Genomic DNA, 19,263 nt, shown 5'->3' with positions numbered 1-19,263 from the left:
AGCGCAAGCTTCATGACTGACAGAAGCCTACTCTGTTATCTGTGCAACTGCCTTGGACTAATTCAGTGTGTATTAGTGAACAGGTTTCTACTAATATCATCAGTGAAGATGCAGTTGCAGGTAGCTGGATTGGATCTTGTCAGTGTGAAGAAGTTGGTGCTGTGCATCTAGTATGGGTACTGCAGGATATTCATTACATGTTTTAAGTTTAAAAAAACGGTGCAAGCTAGATGTGTGAAAGTGATTGTTGCTCTACTGAGCTAAATGCTTGCTTTAGAGGCATTTCTAGCTCAGGCTCATAGTGCTTGCTTATGCCTTGTTTTCCAAGTAAATAGTTTTCATGGTAGTGCTTATCCAGGCAGAAGCTGGAGTGTGTCTCTACCAGTGCTGTAAAGAACACGCTGAGTGATGATGCAAGAAGTAAACCGTATGGTATAAATAGAGCAGACTGTTATTAGTCTGGGCTTCTATCTAGATAATCCACATGTCTTGAAGTGCTTTGAGTTATGACTAAATTTAGCTGAGCAGTGTAAGGAACATGGAAGTCAGCTGCCTTTTGAGGGGTGCTAGATATTAGTAACAGGGTGTGCTACCTGTCAAGCCTGACACTGCCTCTGCAGTTCATATCAAACCATCCATGCTGTAGCTACAGAATGCTTTAAGGTTACTCTTCGTAACTTCTGTCAGGTAAATCCAGCCCATGGATATCAACTAAGATGTAGCTGAATTTTAAAAAAATTAGAATTCTCTGTCTAAATAACTGCAGTAATTCTATTTTCATCTTTTCTCTACTTCCTTTTAGTCTTTTGTCCCTCATCGAGATGAACAAGATAACAGTCTCATACAGAATGCTGCTAATATAATAGTGAATGCAATCACCAAGCGGCAAAACAGCACTGTTATGTTGGCAGTAACTGAAGTCAAAGTGGAGACAATAGTTGTTGGGAATTCATCATCAGGTAAGGTTCCCCATGCATTAATCCTGTGTTTTTAAAATGTTCTCTATTCCCTGCTGCCAGCATCTAGTCTGTCTCTGTGCGGAGGTATGGTTTATTAAGTTCTTTAATTGCTATTAGTAGTGAGGGGAAGGCATTAAGCAAGTTTCTGTGTTTGTGTGCTAGGCTAAACCTAATCTAATCTGTCATAATGTTCTTTACCCACTGTTGCCATTGTTTAGGCTCTGACTTCAAACTCTTTTCTGTAGCTTAAGCATATTTTTCACAAGATCAAAAGTTCCCTTGTGTTCTTATCTGTTCTGATTTCCTGATGTTAACCAAACCTTAGCTGTTAGTGCTGCTGCACTATACAAGCTGGGGCTGTGAGGTCTTAAGGTGATGATGGAGTTACCACTGCTGAAATGTCCCACCTAATGCCTTGCTATAGTCGCTGTGACTGGAGGAAACAAAGAGGACCCCTGGTAGGCAGCAGTTCAGTTAAGGTGCCCAATGTGGAAGTCTTAGGAGACCTTCCCAACTCTTTCCTAGATCTCCTCAGCAATCTTCTGGAAGATCTTCCATCCATAGTCAAAACAATGAGTAAATTTTCTGGTTCCATTTTCTTTGTGTTACCCCTTTAGGGGAGTTCCTTTATCTGTTAAAGCCTTGGCAAATGTACTATTTCCTCATCTCCACTAAATGAGTGAACAGGTTTTGATGTTTTCTTGAACGGAAATTGTATAGATAATAAAGAATGGAGCTGTGATTCTGACATAGTTTAGCATCTCAGTTTTCTGATTATGCATTAAATCCTGGGAAAAAAGAGATGGGATTACTTTGCCACCAGTGTAAAAGAAATTCAAAGATCCTTGGAGAAAGTGGAAAGATGTTGGCTTCACTCTTAAGCACAAGCTATGAGAGTTTCCAAGACTCTTAATTTCACTATTTATGCTCAGTATTGACCGACTGCCCGTAATTTTTTAACTGGAATAGTTGTGAAGAGGTTGACTGTAGCCTGATCTCTTGTGGTCTTTTGATTTGGTATTCTACCTTTAGGTTTTAAAAACAGTGTGGTAGAGGTATACCTACCTAAAGCATTGATGCACAGCCCTCTGTCCTTGTCTGATTTCTCAGGGATGCTGAAATGTCTAGATGGAGATGGTTATTAATTCAAGGAAAATGTTTACACGGAGTCTCTAGGGAGGCTATCCATTGCCTAAGAATCTTTTTTAACCTTATTTCTAAGTGGCAAGGAAGAACTTCTTTCCTTAAATTCCTCTCCACCTTCCCACGTTTACAGTTCAATATTGAATTGTGTAGGAAAAATGAGCAGAAATTAGCAGTTACTGATAAGAGTACGATCTTGTCCCAGTGTGATAAAGTATGATTTTAGGTCTCCTGAGGCCAAATGTTTTCTTGGTTAACTCATGTTTTGGGAATATCAGATCCTGCATACCATAACCATCACACAAGAACACGTTCAGAAGATGTTTTAACGTTGGCATGTGTGACTGTGGTATTGAGTTGATTGGTTTGTACAGCCATTTGAAGATTATTCTGTAAGCAGTTGTTCTGAAAATGCTGACAATTTACAGTTGGAGCTGAGGCTGGAGTGGTAGTTTGGTCAGTTCTGTCTACAAAAAGCAAAGCATGTGATGTCTTGGTACTGCTTACAATATGTGAATCCTTGCTTACAAAAACAAAGTATTGTCCTAGTAGCAAAGCTTGAGTGAGGGGGGGGGAAATGCCCAGCATGAATCTTTAGAACTTTTCCCAGAGAAATAATGTGGGTCTTTGTTTTGGACACTGATTTTCTGGGGGATATGTGATAGGAAACTTGGTGGAAAATGTCTGTGGACTTGAGTTTGTCTGGTAGTAAAAATGTGGCTTGTATTTCTGATACAGATGCTGGTGCCCCTTCTGTAACAAATTAGAGGGGTAATACTCTTCAGTCTACCTCTTATGAAGATGGACTTGTTTTCCTTTAGTAATGTACTGAGATTATGGGCTAACTTGGCTTAGGTACTTGAAGATCCTGCTTATATAACCAGTTTTCCCATTAAGGAGGAGGAATAAGCATTTCAAATGTAGTGTTTTTCCCTTATTGTTAAGCAGGATGGAGTCCAGTTTAAAAAAAAAAAATAAAATAAAGAGCACTTGTAGATGAATTGTTGCTTTTGAACATCTACTGTTGTGCAGTAATGACATCTGCCTTCATTGTAAAAGTCCTTCCTTGGACTAACCTAGAGTAGACCTTCTCTATTAGACTTGGGCTGACCTCCTCTTGCAGCTGCCGAGTGCTGTCTATCCAGCTATATTAACTCAAGGCTTTTTCTCATTTGCCCTCTAGATTATTTGGTTCCAATTCTTTGTGCCGTATTTAGCGTTGTGTGGCTGACTTGTATAATCATCTGTGTGTGGTGGACTCGGAAGAGAAGAAAAGAGAGAGAAAGAAGTCATCCTCCCAGAGAAGAGGGGGCCAATAACCAGTGGGCGCCTTTGAATCCCATCAGAAATCCTATAGACAGATCTTACAGTAACAAAGACATTCGTTACGAATGCAAAAACTTCATATCTCCTCAAAAAAGAACTTGTGATGCAGTGGAGGAGTATGTAGAGTATGAGGAAGAGGAAGATGAAGAGGAGGAAAGAGATGAGGAAATGGACAAGTTCCTCTCTCACAAACTCACAAAGCCTTTGCCCGCAAAGGCATCTGACGCATCAGAGAGCAGTCCAGTAAAGAAGTCCCTTCAAATAGGCAAAATGGACAACAGATCTGTAAAAAATGTGAATGCATCAAACTTTGAAGGCAGCAGAGACTAATCTGTGTTTGGAATGTAGGCAGACTGATCCTGCCCTTACCGGGGAGGGGGAAAATTGACATCTCTGCTTTGCATCAAGGACTAAAAGTATCTGGAGTCAAATGTTCATAGTTTCTTTATTTTGCGTAAAAAAAAAAATAAATAAAAATAATAATAAATAAAATTTATTTTGTTTCTTTAGCCTTGTATAAATTATTCAATGACTGTCAGATGAAAAAAATGAGTAATCTTTGATAGTTGCTATTTTTGTAAAGTTTACTTATAATACACTCGCTGTGTGGCAGAGGAGAGGTTGTATTTTCAATATGTGTAAAGTTTATTACAAAAGACTGTACACTGTTTACAGAATGTATTTCTTTTTATTACTTGCTCTAATTTAATGGTGGCTTTAAAACCTCCTGGTTGAGGAAATTGTGTGAACTTTAAACTGCTTTCTTGACTTTGAATCTCTATTAATGGCAGCTCACTGCACTTGTTACGTTAGTAGCTTCTGTAAGATTTTCTCCAAATTTGCCTTACACACTTTGTAATAGGAACAAAAAAAAATTATAGAGATCTTTCAACTGTGGTTTAAAAGTGGCCTTTTAATTTCTGTTCAATTACTTTAGAATTGCAGTATTGAAGCATGTGACAAGTGCCTTGAGATGAAACTTTTTCTATAGCAACTGTCAAAGACTGCCATATGGATAGTAAAATTGTGAGAACTCTAGGTTCCCCAACTGACACAGTTTATTTTCTAATAGTGAAAGTGCTTTTTTGTAAATATGTACATATTAAATGAATCACTCTGTATATTTGATTTAATAACTTAAAATATTTTGGTCTTTTTTTTTTTTACATGTCATTCCTTTTAATTTATGTTGCAGAAAAGGAGGTTTTATGGCAGTTTATAAGACTCTTTTTTTGGTATTATGTCCAGATTAGAAAATGATGTTAATACAATCAATGTTAGGAATCTGTTGGTCATTTGTATTTACATAGGAGCATAACCACTTACGTGTAAATAGATCCAGAAATGTTTGTTTATCCCCATGTTCAGCCCATCTCAAGAACACTAACAGGTGCATCTACTGTACAGTACCAACATAGCGAGGCATTGTTTTTTCTTTTGTGAATATGTTAATTACATGTGGTATTACTTTTTTTTTTGCGTTTAAATACAGGCCTAATGAAGGGAACAATATTTTCCTCAACCTTGTTTCTGTTGTGCTTTATTCATCTTCTGCTCTAAGGGAAAAAGGCTGGCAAACTCAGAAGGTGGGAGTACCTCATTGGAAATGGTTATTGGTAGGGGAAGGCTTAGGATTTTTGTTAAGGCTTTGTTATTGCTATGAACTGTGCAAAACTACATTTATTTTAATCACTGAAGAAGCATAACACTACATACCCTAGTTACCCTGCCAGTGAGAGGAGCGGATGCTTGGGAGTATCAACTCTGGCCCATGAACAATATAAACACCAATGTTTTGAAACCAGTTATTTTATACAGGAACACAGGATTTGCTTTGCAGGATCTTCTGTTTTAGTATGTTTTTGTTTGACATGTTCTTTAAAAAAAAAAATAACAAAAAAAAAACCTTTCGGAAAAGAAACTATTTATTAAAGCATTTTATAATGATGTTTGTTGTAACTTTTTTACTTGTGCTGAATATTCAGAACTTATTTTGATAACCTGGTTAGGAGTTTAGAAAAGGGTACTATCCTTCTCATGTTCCCCAGTATAATCCTGAGTATTTAAACCAAAAACACTTTTTTTTTTTTCCTGCTACTCTTGTAACTTTTTGTACTGTAATGCTGCTGTCTTCCATAATCTAATAAAATGATTCCCTCATTGTGTGTAAGATACTTCACGTTGTGTTTGCTTTGAGTGACTGAAGTTGTGGTGTGGTGATGCATAGTGAGCAGGGACAGAGAGCCCTGACAGAACGTGTGCTGCTTCCTGTAACCTTAGCTCACAGCCTTCCCGTGTCGATACTTCCTGAGCCTACTTGGCAGTGTTGTGCTGTGCCCACGGCTGCACCGTCAGCGTAGGAGGTGGTGCCCCACGTGTTGTCTGGAGCCACAGACACTGACAGTGCCTGAATGGTGGCACTTCTCTGCGCTGCCTCTTGCGTTACCTTGCAGCAAAAAGTCTTTCTGCTGACGGTTATTGACTGTGTGCCTTTTGAAACGGCTCTCCTCCCAGCTGCTGAGCAGACGCTTGTCTAGCAGCACTGTGGTGCTTCCTTGGGAAAGATGAGAGCAGTCAGACATGAAAGGGCTTCAAGTGCTCTTACCAAAGTGATTTTTTTTCTTTTAAGTAAAATTTAAAAGGCTTGAAGAGCTGCAGAGTATTCTTGTCATGCTCCAGTTTCAGTTGAGTAGGTAGGTTTGTGCTTGTTTCTTATGATGACTTAAATGGCTTACGTATGGAATTTCTTCAGTAAGAGTTGAACTCTTGTATAAGGAAATACAGGATATAAATGCTTGATTTCTCTAGTAGCTGTCAATATCTGAAGCAGATCTTAGCTCCTAGCACTCAGTGTTCATTCTTGTCATTGTGTGGTTATTCCATCATGATTTTCTTTGGGGTATTGGGGTTGGCTTGTTTCTGTCTTGAATGAGAGAGCTGTTAGAGTCAATTCTCAAATTCAAATTCTCTTGTTACCTCTGGTTTCCCACTTTTAGATATGTCTCTTCTAGTAGAAGAGCTGGTGGAGGAGTGGAAATGCAAGGATAGACGAAGAACTGACACTTCTGACTTAATAAGATGTTCTAAAATCAACTCCCATGGTTCTTTGGACTGAGGGCCATCCTAGGTGGCTCCCATAGCTCCCTAGTGGTACTGGAAACGACACTAGCAATTCAAGACAGTGCCAGATTGGGAATCTGTTGTCTTCTGTGAGATTAACTGTTCTGAGTCTGCAGCATTTGCAAGTTCCTGCTGCAGAGAGGAGTTTCTGGTATCTTATACTTAATATAGCGGAGGGAGAGAATGCTGCTTGTTTGGGAGGTTGTATGTGAGTACAGCTAAATGTAGTGGCTCTTTCTGCTCTAAAGAAAAGGAGAAATAATAGATTTTTAAATATAGTAAGGCTGTTGCTGTTCCACAGGAGTGAGCTGCCTCACTGGCCCTGAAGGCTCTAGATCTGCTGCTTCGTATTACCGAAATAGTATGTAAAGTTAAGTGGGTGAAAACCTGCAGTCTGAACCTGCAGCTGGATCATCACAGCCCAAATCCATGGCTCTGGGTGTTGGGTCACGACTGGCACCAGGCCTCAGGAAGATGTCCAGCCTTGTCAGAAAGCTGCTCCGATGTGGCTTTGTGAAACCAATGTAGCAGGTGTTGAATTCACAGCAGGTAGTGCTGTTCACCTGCAAGCACAAGCTATTTAGCCTGAAGCACTTGAAGTATTTTAAAGGATGGAAAAAAAAAGTCATGATTTCTAGTTTAGTGGAGCTTTGTATATGGATTTTATTTCTATGCTGCTCTTACAATAATTGCATGCCTTCTCCCCTTGTCTCACATGATTTCACTCTGTAGCTTGGTTTCCTTTTGACTTTTTACAGGAAATGTTCAACCCGTGCATCACAACTGGCTGATGGTGCAGGTACTGGGAGGTGTGCTAAGCACCACTTCACTTCTGAAAGAACTGTTACCTGAACTAAGTAATGAGTAAAACAAGTAAATGGGCCGAGTGCTTTTCTTTTTAAACAACTTAGTGTTTCCAGGCCAACTTCTCTAATGCTCTTATCAAGATCTGATGTGAACTCGAAACGCTTGGTAAGCTTGCTCCTTTTGGCCATTTTCTGTTTTGTTCTCCAGCAGGCAATCTAATTAGTACTCCTGAGACCCAGCTGCAGGGAAGTATTAGTTGTAATGCTGGTCGTGAGATAGCTTAGATAAGGAATTAGGGCAGCATGGAGTTCACTTGCACAGTGATTCAGTGCATTTGGATGCACAGTCTCTCGTTGTTTTTCCATGCTGATTGGCTGTTGTAGTCCTTGGGATGCAATGGAGATCATATGAGCCCAAAGGAGTTCTCAGACGTGGTAATTTGATAGCCTGTTGTTGGTTGTGACCTTCATGAGTTTTATTGGGAGGGAGGGAGCTGGTGACTGGCTTTGCTGCTGCTTAAGTGTGCAGTAGGTGTGGGGTGGTTCCTGGTAGAATCTTGCTTTGGAAAAAAATACTGAATCACAAACTTGTTCTGCTCTGTGCTTGAAAAGCAGTTCCTTCCTAGTTAGCCTCCTGTATTTAGTATTTAATAAGTCTTGGAATGAAGAATGGGCTTGTAAAATGCAAAAGGAACAAAAGGTTCCTTTCAGAATGAGGTAACACTGAATGCTTTCCATGTTCCTGTCTTCTATAACGCCCATTCTTAATGCACAGAGCATTTCTACGCAATCCTGTAGAGATGCAAGACCACAGCTAGAGAGTCACACTCTGTTTTCTGGGCTCCTGAAAGAGTATTGCTTTCAAATGTTCTGTCCAAAGAAATCAAGTCCACAAAACCAACCCAAATGCAAATCCTTTCACGCTGTTGGGTGGGGAAAGACTTCTTAACTTGTATGTCTGTCTCACTGCTTTGCTATCTTTTTTCTCATCTATCTGAAGGAGTCTTGGGTTGGAGGGGACTTCCCTGTGGCAGATTTGCCATGCTGATAGGCTGTGTATTAAAGAAGGTTGAGCCAGGCAATGGTGGAGCAGGTTTGGAAACTGCTATGGTAGCGGCACACACAAGGCCCTTTGAAGGCCAGGCCACCTGGCTGGGAGCGTATCTATGGGTGTAACCCTACTGCTGGTTAGCAGAGCCCTGCCTGTGAGTGGAAGTTTATTCAGTGAACAGCTGTAGAGCCTCAGATCAAAGGTCCATCCAGTCTAGCAACCTGTTTCCTGCATTAGCCAGCAGAAGATGTGTCAGGAAAGCACAAGAAAGCAGCAAAAAGAACATGAGACCCCTTTTTCATCTAGCTTCTTGAAGTCAGTGGTTTATGGGCTTCCTAGGCCAGAAGGTTTGCGAGGAACCTGTTCTCTATTACATGATTTCATCCACGCTGAACAGGACCAGAAGCGTGTGTGTTCCCAGACAGCACTGTTCTCCTCTTTAGCCCACTGGTGGTTGTAAGAAAGACTTGAATATTTACCTTTTGGTTGGTATAGACATACTACTTCTTGGTATTCATGTTATGCTCCATTCAGATACTGCTTAAAATCAGAGTTCTTTATACTTAGCAGCTATCATTTCATGTAGTTATGTTTGTTATATAGTTTTTAAACAGTATCTGATAGCTCTTGTGGGCAGGGTTGGACAGGGAGGGGGTTGTCCATCCTTTAGCACCTTCATGGGACACAGTCCCAGAACTGACCTCTCCAGGTATTGGAAAACTGAGGTCCAACTCGTGACCGCTCCTCCTTTTGCCACACGGCTCATCTAGCTTTTCCCCCTTCCATGGTCCCTTTGCTGCACTGCAGTTTGGACCATGTTCCAAAACTCTCTGTATGTTGCTAATGAGGGAGCGTAAAGGGGTGTGAGGAAGGGCTGGTCAGTGCTGAAACCCCAACCAGCCTGCACAGGAGACGCACCGTGGCCAAAGCAACGTCCCTGACGTTGCAGGTCAGCATTCCTGGCTCTGAGGAACCCTCCAGCTATCCTGGGTAGGGCTGACCCTGCTGCAGTAGTTCAATGGTGTGGCACTACCTAACCCCTACTTTCCAAATGAAAAGCATAGCAGCCCTGAGGCACTAGGGACACTGCGAGGTGCTTTGACAGCTGCTGACATCGCTTTCAGTGCTGATAAACCAGCAGGCTATCTCAAGTGCAGCAATATCCTCCAGAAAAGCCAAGAGGAGAACCTACTTTGCACTGTGTCGCCTGCTAACAAGCAGTTGTGGTGGGAGCAGAGACCCAGCACCTTCTAGGGGCATCTGGTGGGAGCAGCCTGTATGCACGGGTCCCACGGTGAAATGCAGCAGAGGGATGACTTGGCCAACATTTTCCAGCCTGGGTGTTTAAATTTTGCTCTATATTTAGTGTCCTAATTGTGCGCTTTGATTTGCAGTGTTTCCAAGCACCTGCTGCTACCATTGACTCTGGTGGTCTATATGGGTCCCAGCAATCCTTGGAGCTAAGCTGCTCCATCCACATGCCTAAATTTGGGTACTCAGCCTAGGAGCTATATTCTGCTTGGGCTTGCATTTCTTCTGCTCAGGGGGATGGTGCTGAACAGGGGTTTGTGGGCAAAATGTTTTCAGAACTTGGGCTGCTTTGATTTGCCAGCTTCTGTTTCGGCTCATCTGAGTGATTGTTTATTGGGGGAGAGAGCAACGTAAACTTCTGGAAATAAGAACCAAATGAGGAGAGGCTGCTGCTTCCCAGCTGCAGGTGTTTGATGAGCACACAGTTCGGCTGCTGCAGCCAGGGGGATGCTCTGTGACCCAGCCCCTGCATGCTCAGGCACTGCAGCTGCCAAGCTCTAGGCCTGAGTCCACTCACCCAGTTGGCTGTGCCACAGGGCACGGCCATTTAAGGACCCTAGTCTGGGACAAGGCATAAACACTTTCCTGCTCCTTTCCAGGGCAGATAATTTATGAATTTAGGTAAGCACTGGCAAGCAGGTCCATATTTCCACTCTTTCGTAATATCCTGTTGTTGCTTTCCAGAGAAAAATACCAGCAGATGCTCAAGGTTACTTCCTTGGCATGGTCTATGTGCTTTCAGCCCGATGGTATCTACACTAAGACGTTTCCTGACATGCTCTATCTCCTCTGCTCTTGCATCAGAGGTTGAGCATTAACCTGCATGCTTTGCTGCAGCAGACCTTCCTGTCCCATCTGTGGCCCTGACTATCTCTCAGAGGCTTCTCTCCAGCCACACGCACTCCCACTTGCCTGCACAGATCACTGCTCAGATATCTCTTCATAGTGCTCGACAGATGCTGGCTGTTGGGACAAGTCTTCACCCAGAGCGGGAGATGAAGGGTGACAAGGATGATGATGTGCCACACAAAGACAGGAGCTGGAAGCGCCCTCAGCTTTCTTGCTTCAGGGCAGATGACATCTCTTGGAGGCGGTTTACAAAGCCACTTTCTCATCACAGGTTGACTGCTACAAAGCTGCCTCTAGACCATGTTGGCCTGGTTCTCTGGGCAAGATGGAGCAAACCTGGAGTCCTTGTGCACCTGTCTTCCATGTTTTGTACAGACACTCCAAAGTGTGGATCTGTGTTTGGTTTCCCTCCTTCCTCCAGGGTGCTTCTGCCATGTGGTTCATTAAGGAGATAAGAGCTCCCACCCATCTCCATCCCCAGGTTCAGCAGCAGGTCCCAGTCCCAGCACAGCATGCATACTGCACGTGATGCTGCAGATGAAAGCTGCTGCTTGGTTACAAGTGTTCATCAATTAGAGCCCATTTGCTGCTCACACTGTATCTAAAAGCTTGTGTTTAAGTCAGCACTGGTGACTTAGGAGGACCTGTTTTGTTTCTTTCCTAGATACATACAATAATTTCTCCACCTGTTAAAAATCTGTTGCTAATGTTTGCTGTCAGGTTTCATTTTTTTTTCTTTTTTTTTCTATCAGAGGCCCTGCAGTGCTTATTTAAACTGTAGCTGTTTATTCCTGGTAATTAACACAGGAAAATGCATTGCAATAGAGCTGGGTTTGATCAAAGTAGATGGAAAGTTTCAGTCTCTGCTCCAGGGAACCCACCCCCCGGAGTTAGGCACCTTCCAGCCTGAACTGATGCTCAGGTGAGTAGGGAAAAGTCTGATTACTTTTTGGTGTACTTTTGTTTCTTAAGGACACTGTTTTCACCACTTTCCTGATGTTTTCTTTCTGTTCTGCTTTTTCTTCGTTACTCTCTTTCGCTTATTCATTACAAACATAGCACTTGATGTCTATGTATACATTTTTCAGAAAATCGGGTCGGTTGGGTGATCTGATTTACCTATGGAAGGCAAAATTTGGCCTTTCAGAAGTTTTGCTGAAATTGCAAAATCCTTCCCTTTAAAAATGTCATGCGTTTGTGTGCACTTGTTCCACTTCTTTCCATGGTAGGAACTTAAATAAAGTTAGGAAAGGTGAGCCCACCATGACCAAACCTTCTTGCAGTGAAGATGAACTGACCTGGCAGACTTTCAGGGAGGAGGAGCACAGCCCTCCCCTCTACTTCTCCTAATTAAGAGCATCCTGTCACTATCTTATAGTATTTCCCATTTTAATATTTGTCTATCTGCTGAATTGTATTGACATTGAATGTTTGCAGAGATTAAGATGTTTGTGGCTGTGAGCTGGAATGCTGACAGAAGTGTTCCCATGTGGGTGTCTATTTGGGATGTAGCAATTCTTTCTTCCACGCTGCTGTACAGGGAGTGATCTACATGGCCTGAGAATGGTAGGACAAGGGGAGATGACTCTAAAATAAAGAGGTCTGATTTAGGTCAGATGTTAGGAAGAAATTCTTTACTCAGAGGGTAGTGAGGCCCTGGCACTGCTGCCCAGAGAGCTGTGGGTGCCCCATTCCTGGAGGTGCCCAACACCATGGATGGGAACCTGGGAAGCCTGAACTGGGGGATGGCAACCAGCCCACGGCAGGGAGTTGGAAGCAGCTAATCTTTAAAGTCCATTCCAAAGCCATTCCATTCCTAAGCCATTCTATAACTTTTCCTGTATTTCATGGTTTAGCCGAGGGCCAAACGCTGAGCTTGTTTCCTTCTTCCATGCTCTGGAAGTCACCGGAATCATTCAGGATTTTCTGCAAAGTGCATAAAAGGGTTTTTTTTGTTGTTGTTCCTTTTGTAATTTTTAGAACAACCTGAATGAGTTTGGGATGCAGTCAGGAAATGTAATCTTCACTGAGATATAAGCAAGAAAGTCGAGTCCTTGTTGTATCTTCCACACTCTTTCCATCACCACTGTATTTCCTCTCAAATTGCCTCTCTCCTGAGTCACGCTCTGCCAGAGATAACTAGGTGGCGGTGAGTGAAGAAAGGAATGGCATTGTCTACAGCTTTGAACCATGAATAGCCCTTGGAAAAACAGCACCAGAGAGAGATACAAGTTCACGCTGATAAAGCAAGTTGCCAAGTGACAGAAGGCTCGATCCCATTTCAGTGAAGTCAGCGGAGAACTCTTACAGACGTCTCTTTTATCACTGCTCCCAGCCCATCTTGGGCAGCGTCCACTGCTGCCAGCAGGGCCTGGGCTGGCTGAGCAGCACGATATCAGAAGGACATAAAACTACTAGAAAGTGTCCAGAGAGAGGCAACAAAGATGGGGAAGGGGCTGGAGGACAAGACATGTGAGGAGCAGCTGAGGCCCCCTGGTTTGTTGGGGCCAGAGCAGAGGAGGCTGAGGGGATCCCTCATGGTAACCTGCAGCTCCTCGCACACATAGTGTCACTGCAACAATGGATGAGGGAAGAGCCACTGATGTCATCTGTCTGGACTTCAGTAAGGCCTTTGACACGGCACCCCACCACATCCTTCTCTCCAAATTGGAAAGATATGGGTTTGATGGGTGGACTGCTCAATGGATGAAGAACTGGCTGCAGGAGTGAGTGCAGAGTGGTGGTCAGCAGCTCAGTGTCTGGATGGAGATCAGTGACAAGTGGTGTCCCACAGGGGTCAGTGCTGGGACCGGTACTCTTTAGTATCTTCATTAATGACATCAGCAGTGCGGTTGAGTGCACCCTCAGCAAATTTGCCACCGAGCCGTGGGGTGCAGTCAGTACAACAGAAGGATGGGATTCTATTCAGAGGGTCCTAAACAGGCTGAGCACTGGGCCCAGGTGAACAACATGAGGTTCAACAAATCCAAATGGAAGGTCTTGCACCTGGATTGAGACAACTATCACTACCAATAAAAGCTGGGGGAGGGAAGGTCAGAGTGTAGATGTGCCAAAGACCTGGGGGTTCTGGTGGATGGGAGGCTGGGTACGAGCCAGCACTGTGTCCTCGCAGCCCAGAAAGCCAGCTGTATCCTAGGCTGCATCAAAAGAAGCGTGGCCAGGAGAGCAAGGGAGGTGATCCTGCACCTCTGCTCTGTGCTGCTGAGGCCTCACCTGGAGTACTGTGTCCAGATTTGAAGTCCTCAGTACGGGAGAGATGTAGACCTGGTGGAGCACATCCAGAGGAGGGCCACAAAAATGACCCAAGGGATGGAACGCTTCTCCTATGAGGACAGATTGAAAGAGCTGAGATTGTTCAGCCTGGAAAAGGCTGCAAGGTGACCTGACAGTGGCCTTTTAATATCTCAAGGGGAGCTACAGGAAAGAAGGGGGGACTCTTTAGTAGGGTCTGTTGTGACCGAATAAGGGAAAATGGCTTCAACCTTAAAGAGATAGAGATAGAGGTTGGATATAAGCAAAGTCTTTTACAGTGAGGATGGTGAGGTACTGGCACAGGTTGCACAGAGAAGTGGTGGATGCCTCATCCCTGAAGACTTTCAAGGCAAGACTAGATCAGGCCCTGAGCAGCCTGACCTAGCTGTGCATGTCCCTGTTCAGTGCAGGAGAGCTGGAATAGGGGACTTTTAAAGGTCCCTCCCAACTCTAACGATTCTATGATCGTTACAAGTTCCTCCCAACTTGGGATGTTCTGTGATTCTATGAGCATGGGTAGTGCATGGTTAAGGGGACCTCTGTGGGCACGGCTCTGCCCACAGCCTGGCCCAGGTGAGTGTGTGCCAGCACATGGCCAAGAATTGCCCTGCTGGACCAAGTGGCAGCTGCCTATGGGAAGTGAGCTCACTGAGGTGCTCTGTGTTGTTGAAGGAGCCAGCCTATGTACACATCTATGCATTGTATTTATGGATAGCAGGGCTTTGTCCGCCACCAATCTCTAAGCAAAAGCTTCAGCAGAAAGCATCTGATGCCAGTGAATAGTCCCTGATGGAGAAAACAGGCTTCTCCTAGCTCCATCTCTAAAACAGTACTGATAGCAAAACCCTACCTGGACAGGGATGAGTGATGGATACTCATCAGACAGCACAAGTGATGGCCTTACCTCCCTGTGCCTCAACCAGCCCTGCCCTCTGTGACAAGAGGGGACAAGGCAGCTTGAAGCCGTTCTGATCACCCCGTTTCCCCACCAGCCCTTTCTGCCTCCTCAGTGCATGTGACACACAGCACTCAGCTGCCTCACAGCACGGTCACTCACCGCTGTCACCAGGACCATTTGTCAGAACCCTGTGCAATATCAGCCAACAACGGGAAACCGCTGTATTTTGGTGCCTCTGAGGAGGCTCGATGAATAGCTTCACTGCAGCGGCCTAATGGATCTGGGGGGGTGGGAAATGGGAAGGGACACAGCAACAATTCACTGGGAGGCGTTTGGGGAAATGTTGTTGCAGAGACGAGGAGCGCGAGATGGAGCAACAATGGCTGCAGTTTACACTGCGCTGCACCGATGCTGTGATCTGCTGCCAAGATCAACCCAGCTGAGAGGAACTGAGGAATAACACAAATGGTGTGGCAAGAGAGATACCCTTCAGCATATCCTGCTCACTCTGCCTTCGCCTTTGAGTCAGGAGTGAAATATTGGAGCTATTGTGGTGAAGCAAGGCTTAAAAATAGAAGGAAAAATCGCTGTGGTTTTCATTGTTGTTCCAAGGGGGACATTAATTGTTTTTAAGTTGCACTACTTCTAATCTGGGCTAAGAAGAGAAGAAAAAAACTTCAAGGCTTTGAAAGGACCAGAAAACATTTCACTCATCAGCTGCAGTGTGGGGGCTGCTCCTTATCCCCACTGCCACAGTAATAGAGCTGTTCTCCCACAGCTGGGGGCTGTGCTCAGGATCTTTTCATTGTGAACTGTTTTGGGCCACAAGCCCTGTGAGAAGAGAATGCCCAAGCTCAGTGAGATTGACTGGTAAAGCTCACGCGTCTGTGGGCATTCAGAAAGCTGCATTTACTTGAAGGTGGGATGAAGCAGACCATCATCAGAGCAGGTCATAGCGATGTGGTGCTGCCCTGGATGGCTGTGCAATGGCTTCCAGCCTGTCTCAGACCTGCTGCTGCCCCTCAGTGAGTGAATGATGCCCCACAGGACAGGGCTGCTCCCTACAAGGCAAACTCTGCTGATTCGTATAAATATAGCATGCCACATTCTTGTCTGAGTTTACCAAATTCAGCCCTTTCCCACTGGCAGACTGTGAGAACCAGGAGTGTCATAGCTTTTGTGGCCAGAAGGAATTACTAAATCTGGATTAGCCCAGATATTGGATCACTCATCTCAATTACTCGAGCTCAGTAACTTTTTACTAGGGCTCAAATTGCATGGCAGACAGGGAGACAAGAAGCTGCTTCTTTTTGCCCAGATAATCAGATGCCGCCATTGTTCAGATTTATGCTTTCCCTCTGGTTCACATAGACTTGACCCAAAGACTCAGACCACTTATGCCTTTGTAAATGTTTAAGATCCTATTGGTACAATGTATATGGCATAATCAAGTGGTATCTCAGTCCTCCTTACTGAAATTAAGTAGAGAATCACCTTCTTAAGAGACTGTCTCCGAGGTGCACTGTCCTCCCCATCCTTGCATTGCTGCTGTGTTTCTTACATCCTGATGCTGGGCACTCGGCATCAGAAACCATTTAGAAGATGGGCAAACAGCCTCCTATTGACATGAAGCCTGACAAAATATCCGAGTCCTGCTCAGAGATGGCCTGACATGATAAAGGTGATGAAAGCACAGCATGAGGGCAGAGAAACACTTCAGCACCCGGTCCTCCCCAGACAGAGGGGTTGGCATCCCAACCAGCATCCCAACCAGCTGGGACGTGTCTGATGGTAGTGCTCTGAGGGGCCTTCAGGGACACTTGGACTGTGTCATGCTGAAGGAGCGTGCTGACTTGAATGCAGGCTCAGGTCATTAGCACAGGGACTTTTCAAATGTCCTTAGAAAGGGAGAAAAACACCCACAGCACCCAAACGTTGGTGGAAAAATGGGACACCATGTGAAATCTGGAGTATTCATGCTGCATATTGGCAATGCTTTTTGATTCCAAAGCGTGTGGAAAACTGCTCAGACCCATCTTTACTTGAAATTTGCCTGGTGGGCTCTGTTCTCTTTATGGTGTTTGTTCAAACAAGAGCCTATTGTGCTTATTAGGTTTGCTTTTTCCTTTATCTCTGAGGAATCCAATGGCACAACTCCCTGTTTCCTTGGACTTGAGAATGGTTGTCAGCAGTAGTGGGGACACGCCAATGTCCTAGAGCAATGCCATGCTCATCTGCTTGTGGAATAACACATCAGTGTCCTAGACTAACGACGTGCCAATGTCCTGGAGCCAGAAGTAAGAACCAAATCCTCACTTGAGCAATGGTTGTATTTTGCCAGAAGACTGTGAATTAGATGAAACTCATTGCTTGTCAGCTTTGGCACTTGACAGTGACTCTATACAAATATGCAGAAATATCTGAGAAGTTATGCCCACTGCTTTATTTATATCCTTATTTTTCTCTCATTTTATTCTTTTGCATGGGCTCCAAGAAACTCAGTTTCTACCCCATTTCTATCCCCTGGGCACAATTACTGATCCTTCCTGAATTATTCATTCTGTTCCAGAAAGTACTCTCTAAATGAGGAGGCTTATTCTGCTTGTCAGGGGACAGAAACAAGTGCCACGTGCTGCATTTCCCATCAAAATTCACCTGACATTCCAATCTCAAGACGAACCTTCCCACCCTTGAAAAACTCCTCATTAAGAACCTGCTAAGAGAAACCATAGACCAAAAAACCAAAGAACCATAGTCAGTAATTCCAAGGAATTCACAAGCCACTCATGGAGACCTTGCTCACTTTCACCAAGCAAATCCCTTGTTGGGAATTATTAGCTCAGCTGGAACTGAATGTTTTCTTGCCCTGTGTACAGTTCTGCAACTGATAATTTAAGAATCATTTTCCCACAGCTGGCTGACCACAGAGATGAGCAGTTTACCATTTCGTTCACCTATCCACATCTTTCTACTGCCCTTCTGTAAATCATTCAGTCCTCAGAAGAAGGAATATTTGGTATTTGTTACTCTGGATCTGGACAGGAGACCAAGTGACGCAGCCTTCTCCTTCAAGGCTAAGTGAATAACACAGAGCAGCCCACAGCTTACAAATGGGAGAAACTTGTCTTCCTTAGGATTAATAATTAATAAAAACGAGCCATCCCAGCCAGAAAGTGCAGTGATTCAGCAAAGGCTCCAGTAATGGCCTACATGGCATTAATCAGCTTCTGTGTCGGAGATGATGTGTGTGGTTGTCTTACAGACCAAGTTTATTGCAGCAGCCTCTGCACAACTCTGAGTCAGCTCTCATTTTGAAACATTTAGATGCCAAATTGCCCAGGTGATCTCAAGGTAGTTTCCCAAACAGGGAGTTGAGTGCAGAGTGTCTGGAGCCTGGGACACATCTGCAATGAGATTGGGGCAGCATCCAGTTGTAAATCTATCAAGTAAACCAACCCAAAGGGTTCTTTGTGCAGCATCTCGCCTGAAAGGAAGGAAAATGTACAAAACATCAACAGTATGGGGCCATTCTGTAGCATAGCTTCTTTCTCTGGGCTGCACCCAGATGAGATACCTGCTGGAGAATCAACAAGATTTCTGAGAGCACCTGTTGGGTTGCTTCCAAACTTGCTCCTTGCACCTGAGTCGTGTTTTTGGCTGAAAACAGCCACAAGGAGAGATGCCCAATCTACCTTTGACCACAGACCATGTCCAATCATGAGCTCATCTGCTGTGGACCAGCCCCTGGCATGAGACACGACCATGCAGTGCTGCTTTCCAAAAGCACCCACAGCATCCACAGAAGCCCTCAAATTTTGGTGGTGCAGGTTGAGAGAACCTGTTTGGCGTGTGCTCCACAGCTCAGGAGTTTGGGTCCCTTACAATCTGATCACTGCTGCACACCTGCACTGGCCTCTCCGAGAGCCTCCTGCCCCATGTTCCTGTGCTGGGCAGTCTGTGGTGAGGCATTTTGGGGCCAAAATAGTCCTTACTGTGCTGCAGCATCCCTGCAGCCAGCGTTACTAACAGGGCCATTGCACTCTGCTGATTTTTGACTCGAGGAGATCCATGGCTGGAGTTGTTCAATGCTTTTTTCTCATTCCCCATAGCATATGAGTAGATGCCCAGCAGCTGCCTTGCCCTGCCACCTGGCACAGTGCTGGTGGTGAGGCGTTTCATAGGCCTTCAGGAGAAATGAGGAAAGCTGCACAGGATGCGAATTTCCCTTGGATGGGGGGGCTTATGGGATTCTGAAACTTCTCAGATTTTGAAAGATTGTTTCCAAAGAAATTTTTAAAAGTTTGGCATCTCCTTCCAAAGGGACAATTGGAAGGTTAGAAGTCAAAAGAATATCCTTCATCAGTAAAATCAATGCTCCTCATTCCAGTCTGTTCTAAACTGTGCTGCTCTTTGTAATAGAATATGCATTAAAAATTAATGAAAAGTTATTTTGGAAAAAAAAAAAATAGAGGCTGTTGGAAAAGGCCAAGAGAATATCTTGCCCTTGGCAGGAAAATGCCAGTGTAA

The 19,263-nt window shown here is 44.3% G+C and overlaps 1 protein-coding gene across 1 annotated transcript in view; it reads left to right on the top strand.

The window, feature by feature from the left end:
• The window catches only part of JAG2 (jagged canonical Notch ligand 2), a 59,567-nt gene extending 53,965 nt beyond the window's left edge, over positions 1-5,602 (top strand). Inside the window, exons 25-26 of the mRNA XM_048950238.1 lie at positions 803-959; positions 3,286-5,602. Coding sequence (XP_048806195.1) covers positions 803-959; positions 3,286-3,758 — 630 coding nt within the window. The 3' untranslated portion in view covers positions 3,759-5,602. The remainder of the gene's footprint in view (positions 1-802; positions 960-3,285) is intronic.
• Positions 5,603-19,263: the final 13,661 nt, after the last annotated feature.

The sequence above is a fragment of the Lagopus muta genome, chromosome 6 (assembly GCF_023343835.1).
Source record: "Lagopus muta isolate bLagMut1 chromosome 6, bLagMut1 primary, whole genome shotgun sequence".
NCBI classification, from domain to species: domain Eukaryota; kingdom Metazoa; phylum Chordata; class Aves; order Galliformes; family Phasianidae; genus Lagopus; species Lagopus muta.
The sequence above is the reverse complement of the archived record's forward strand: the minus strand, read 5'-3'. Positions and strand labels throughout refer to the sequence as shown.